Source organism: Carassius carassius, chromosome 23, assembly GCF_963082965.1.
Source record: "Carassius carassius chromosome 23, fCarCar2.1, whole genome shotgun sequence".
Lineage (NCBI taxonomy): Eukaryota > Metazoa > Chordata > Actinopteri > Cypriniformes > Cyprinidae > Carassius > Carassius carassius.
This window is the reverse complement of record NC_081777.1, coordinates 32,263,539-32,270,045: the sequence shown is the minus strand read 5'-3', so window position 1 is coordinate 32,270,045 and position 6,507 is coordinate 32,263,539. Positions and strand designations below refer to the sequence as shown.

The 6,507-nt window shown below is 41.8% G+C and overlaps 1 protein-coding gene across 1 annotated transcript; it reads right to left on the bottom strand.

The window, feature by feature from the left end:
• Positions 1-232: 232 nt before the first annotated feature.
• ctxn2 (cortexin 2) lies at positions 233-2,748 on the bottom strand. Its single transcript, XM_059507007.1, has 2 exons — positions 2,475-2,748; positions 233-1,668 (listed from the first exon to the last, which is right to left on the bottom strand). The coding sequence occupies exon 2, from the start codon at positions 1,612-1,614 to the stop codon at positions 1,369-1,371; it is 246 nt and encodes an 81-aa protein (XP_059362990.1). The 5' UTR covers positions 1,615-1,668; positions 2,475-2,748; the 3' UTR covers positions 233-1,368.
• Between the last annotated feature and the right edge of the window lie 3,759 nt (positions 2,749-6,507).

Genomic DNA, 6,507 nt, shown 5'->3' with positions numbered 1-6,507 from the left:
TGCATCACTGCAAAACAATGAATGCATGCACTGATTAATCATTTACAGTAAGCAACATGAATTTTGATGTTGTAGGAAAGGAACGGGCAGCACGAGGAAAAGGTCCAGATCTGTTTTATTCCAGCAGATGAACACAGACCATCGCAGCGAGGGACGTTCTGCCTTCCTCAGCATTATAGAAACACAAAGAACAGTGGTCTTCATCATTACAAGAACCCATCACACACACACACACACACACGGATGCACACAAACAAGAGAGAAACGCTACCGTCGCTAAATGAAGGCACAGAAACCCAGTAAGGCAGATTCACAGCACTAGAACACTGGAGATGAGCTATGCTTTCATTGGTGCATCACTCACAACCAGCTCGCATCTTTCTGCTGTTGTCATGGTGACACACCCTTCCTCTGTCACACAAACAAACAAACAAACACTGAGGTGGCAGGATGAAGAATCTTCACTCTCAGTGTCCTGCAGAGTCTCTGTGGCTTGTGTGCAGATGTGTTCATAGGCAGTAAGTGAAGAGCAACCGATTGATAATATTTGAAAAAACAGACACAGGTCTACAGAGATGTTAAGACTTCACAGCTTAATACTTCTCAAAGACAGCAGGTTATTTTAGCTGGATTGGCCTCGAGATCCCAGATGACGGTAAACAGGAGAGCTAGGCCGGAGACGTATGTTTGCGTGGCGCATTGCAAGCATGCAGTCCTTGTACTTCATCACTAAACGGGGTGGACGCTAGACTTACATTATGAATAAAAGGGTGAGATTACCCTGTTTAGATCCTGGCATTGTCTTGCATGTGTGCCATCTTGTTTCCTTTAATTCAAGTCTTTCTCTACTCTTCCCTGAGATGCCCAGTGGCTAAATGGTGTGACATCATATAAGATGCCATAACAGCGGGCCATGCGTCACAGTGTGTGTCGTTTGGATGAATTCTCACACCCTTTAGGGACGTTCACACAGGACTCGTTCTTGTGATCCATTGCTGCTATGTTGCTGATCAGTGTATAGGGTTGCAAAGGGGTGAAAAAATTCCTGACACATTTCAAAAGTCTCCAAAAAATTCCCAAAGGTTTCCAAAGAACCCTGGAAAACTTTCTGGAAAGTTTCCGAAATTTTCCACCCCTTTGCAACCCTATCAGTGTGTGCATGCATCGAATTGACATCCTTGGCCATTGCATCACCAATCATTACCTATTTCAAGAAAGGTGTATCAAGTTAAAAATAGTCCCAAGTTTTGCCCAATGTTGAAAGCATCCTGTGTGCATGCCCCCGTAGGGTGCAAAGGCTTTATATGATTCAAGGGGCTCTAGAATGAAGCCATGAACTGGGAGTTTGGCATCTTTGGGAACATAGTCTCAGGTAAGAGCATATTCAAATGTCCCTTTTTCCAGGCCCTCCACTCCGTCGCCCCAGCTGGAGGATGGCATGCTACTGTAAGGGTCCAGAAGGATCCGGAAACACCTGACGATCAACAGGCCGAGAAAAACCAGCAACATACCAACGAAGGCAAACGCCGTCTTCTGCTCCAGACTCAGAGAATAGGCCATGATGTCACTCCCGCTCATGGCAGTTAGGCTGTGGTTATAGTGAACGCTACACATGTTCCCAGACGGGCCCCGTCATCCTGCATGCCATCAGCACGGATAGATGGATGCCTGTGAAGGAAGGAGATGCTTAGAATTTAGGAAATCAATCCAATAACAAGCACTTACCTAAACTACTGCAGAATTAACATGCACGAGAATAATGGGACAAACATTTTGAATAGATGAAAACTCTGTGGAGCATGCAAACTTGCCTGGAGTCTTTAATCGGTGATGTGCATTAAAATATGGCCAGTGTTATGCAACAGACAAGATAGGCGTGAACGCAGGACACATGAGAAATTGAATCATCTTCTCCATTGAATTGCATACTTTCGATATTTTGTTTGAATTTCTAAAGGTAAAATAATGAGGAACAATACAGAACCTCAGGCATCATGGCGAGTCAGTAATGCAAATGCACTCGCTTATATCTTAAGTGCACAGGTGGGATGAAAGATGAAGCCTTGCGGGGTGCATGCAGCCCTTGACTCTCTATTAGTAAGCAGCAGCATGCACCTGTTTAATCGCAGGTGATAAGATTTCTCAGCAGCACTGCTGCAACAGTAAAGCGAAGACAAATGCACTCCCTCAGAATACGCTGCAGCAAACATTTGTTCTTGAGGAATCTCAGGAGCGTTCGCTTTTGCAGAGTCAGAGATCACAGCACATCTTTAAAAAGAGTGTCCACTTGAGTCTGTGTGTGCAGGGAAGGACAGCAGGACCTGTTGCTTCCAGCTGCGACTCGAGATGATGCTCAGAATCGCGTTTCGTTCGCATGCAGTGGGAAAGTGTTTGAGAGAGGCTGGTGGGTGTGGATGAGCAGCAGGTGGCTGAAGAACAACATGCATCTGAGCTGAAATCAAAATGCATCTCACCTTCATTTTGGCCTCATTCTGTCAGACCTGTTGTAGGCACTTGCTGTCGTACCCCTCATCACTGCAGAGGAGCGTGTCGAGCCCTGCGCACAGCCAGCAGGAGTTCCACAGGCTCGGCTTGCTCCTGAAAAAAAGAGACTGGTGGGTGGAGTGAGAGACAGCGAGACACAGACACACTCAGAGTCAGAAACCTGCGACTGAATGCTTTCACAGCGCTGCTGTCTGTCGCCTGCGCTTCCTGAGATCTCTCTCTCTCTCTCTATCTCTCACTCTCTCTCTCCGTCTCTATCTCTCTCTCTCTCTGCTCCTCAGCTTGGCAACCACTTGTTAGTCTCATCTGGTTTGTGGATTTATTCATGCATGTACTCTTGCACCCACCTGTTCTTGTTTATTTGGCTTCCCCTGAGATGTGATTTTCCCAGCAGGCCGTTCTGCCTTGAGACGATGTGGGCTGCTGCATCAGCATCTAACTCAATTAGACATTGTGCTTAAAGCATCATTAGATGCTCCAGCATAACTGATGCGGCTCAGCATGCTTTTAAAGGCACAGAGACGCCAATTCAGTATCAAATACAAGTTTTGATGTTATGATGAGCATATGAGGAGTGTGCAAGGGAGGTTGCTAGGGTGTAGTGACCTGATTACATGTGATCTGGATTACCTAATCACATTCTAAACATGACTCAGGTTCTTCCTTTAATGTGCTGATTTTATTTGTTTCATTATTATCTGGTACACTTTATGGGCATCATGATTCTAAACGTGTAGTTTATTGCACAGTATTATCATAATTACCCACTGAATTTTAAAATAATCATATTTTTCTGTTTCAATATTCCTTTTCATTCAATTCAGTGACTGAAATCAACACATTGCACAACTGTTTCTTTCTTGCTATAATAGAGTTAAAAGATTTCTATGATGTGTTGAAACACATCATCACAGTCTTCTGAAAAGGGTTAAAAAATGGCCTCTAACCAAAATAAAGAGATCAAAATAAAAACCATATTACAACATTACATGATTTTTATTGTTTTGGAATTGCTGGAGGTACAATATAATAACAATCCAGAGAATTATACTTATAACATTTCAGCAAAAATGCGCTTAACTCATTGAAAATTGCATGTTATCAAAACAATAATGCCTAAATGTCAACGGAAACATAGGGCTACAGACCACAAAATAACACACACACACACACACACACACACAAAAAATATATATATTTTTTTTCAGGAGATACAACATTGTCCGGAAAAGTATAATATTTCAGCAAAAAAAGAACGCTTAAAATTGCTTATCAAATTAATAATATTCATTAAATGTTCAAAATGTCAGCGGAAACTGTTACTGGATTTTAATTGGTTGCTGGATATATCCATATAGTCCAGATAAGTAAGGTATAATAACAATCCAGAAAAAAATGCGCACAACCATAGACTAAAAGGACTTTGGCTTCACACATAGATTGTTATGAAAAACAATCCATCAAAATCCAATGACGCACTGTAGTCTCGCGTTTTCTCGCGATGCTGCGTGAGCGGAGCAGCAGTGATGGCGGGAGCAGAGCAGACGCTAGATCTCACTGACATCAAACATGAAGAATCAGGTGACCCTTCCGCTGACGATCGGAGAAGCGGAGCCCCAGCAGACACAGGAGATACAAATGGCGATAAAACACAAATCTCGCATGTGTCGCATCTATTACTCGCGAAATGCCTGTGCGCGAGCGAAGCGCGTTGACAGAGCAAAAGTATGGGAGGCCGTTTAAGAAGAAACGCATTGAAAACTTGCGATAAACATTGAGACACTTGCGCATATATATGAAAGACATGCGGCCTCCCATACAAAAGAATTGCGTTTAAATTTCTTTCTCTTCAGTGTGTGTTCATAATGCACGTATCTGAAGGCATCTCCTTCAGTTCTCGCCGTGCGTATTTTTCTGTCGTTCGTTTGTTTTGCGGCGCTGCGCCATCATCTGCAATTGATCAACAGACCCCGCCCACTTTTGACGCGGCCGGAAGTATTTTTCCCGTCTAGTTTTTGTTAAACCAGTGAATCAACCCGACCCGATGGATCACATCATTACAAACTCTAAATTGAAGCATAAAAGTATTTGGAAATGGGAGAAAGGTGCATATGGAGTGCTTCATGTTAGTGGGCGGAGCTTTTTTGATTGGTGGAGATGTCTCTGCTGAATCATGGGAAATGTAGTTTCTCAACTGGAATTCCGCTGTTAAACATGATTATTTAAAAATGAGTTGAAAAAAAAGGGCTTCAACGAAAGCAAATCCTAACGATTAATAATAATCTCAGAGCTCACAGGAGGTCTGTTCTCAGCGATTTTTATTTTACTAAGTGAATGAACTGTACATGAACTGTTGTGCCGCTTAATGTTACTTAAAAAAATAAAAAGGTGTAAAAATGCCTCTTCCCGCACTCAAACCTAGTCGTCTGTTGATGAGAGTCTTAAACAAGGACTGGTGGGACGTGGTCCTGGGGGGTATTCCAGAAAGCAAGGTTAACTTACCATTTGGTAAATCATAACCTCTGGGTTGATTTACCCCAAACCCGCATACCATGAGTATGTCGGTTCCAAAACACCTGAGAAGAGTTAGTTTAATCAACCTCCTACTGGTTACCCAGAGTTAATGCGCGTGCATAAAGGCATTTTCAATGGATCGCCGATTTCACGAGTCAAAATGGAAAATGACAACGAAAAAAAAAGAGCGGCATACTTTACTGAGGCGGAGTTGGAGGTTTTAATGCACGCATACGAAGAATTCAAGCCAATAATAATGAAAAAAAGCAATACGGCTGCATGGGCTAAAGAAAGAGAGTTGGCTTGGCAAAAAATAACGGACAGAGTAAATGCGTGAGTGTATTAAATTGCAAATTTTATATTATCTCCCCTTTTATTATAGTGCACAATAATTAAACACCCCTTCCGCATCCTTTTGACTGTTAAATCACTACGAAAGCATTTGCTTTTCCTGCCATTCATTTCTTCAGATTAAAATAGTGTATATTGACTAGGAATATATGGTTTCTTATTTAATAAGGTGTAATCCTTCTGGAGCCAGAAGAACTTTGAGCCAAGTCAAAATGAAACACAAAAACATTCTGCAAAAAGGTAATATTTGATTACACAATTACTGAACTATTTATTAAACACGATTTAGTATATTCTTTCTGTCATGTAGCTAATAGAAAGAAGGCTGAAGCCCGTCTAACTGGCGGGGGCCCACCACCACCTCCCCTAACCCCATCTGAGGAGCTGGCTCTGTCCCTTAATAAAGGGCGACCAGTGGTTGCTGGCATTCCAGGGGGCACTTCATCACACACACCATGCACCACAAGTAACATGGTGACATGTAAGTTTGCCACTGTGATTTGTTCTCATTATGACTTAATAAATTACTCTCTGTCACTTATAAAGGCTTTTTGAACATGCTTAACGTTTTTATGCAGGCTTACATTATTTAACTACATATGATGTATAGGCTACTGTGGTCTTAGTTATATTGCTTTGATATTTTTTCCTGCATTATTGGTTTCTCTTTGATAATATTGAGAATTGTATGGGTTGTATTTTCTTATAGATACTGACAGAGGGATTGTATTATTGGACCCTACAGAAAGAACACAGTCTGTCACAGCTGTAAGTGTTTTGTTGTCAGGTACCTTTAGTTGCTTTTAGATATTTTTTATGTTTATTTTTGCCAGATAATGTATACTTGCATATTTCCACTTAAGGATGAAGATGACGATGAAGAGACCACATCTGCTGTGACAGAAGTGGACAATGCTGGTAGATCCACTGAGGTATGATGCACACCATTATAATGTATGCCCCCTTTTTACATTAGAGTAACAAACTGTCATTGTCCTTTCACAGTACATACCTGGGGATTTGCCCACAGATGAAGGTCCTTCAACCTCAATGCACAATCTAACCAGAGTAAGAATTTGAGTGCAGTTGTCCATATTTTACTTTTATTGTCTGACAGAATCTCATTCATTAAACTTT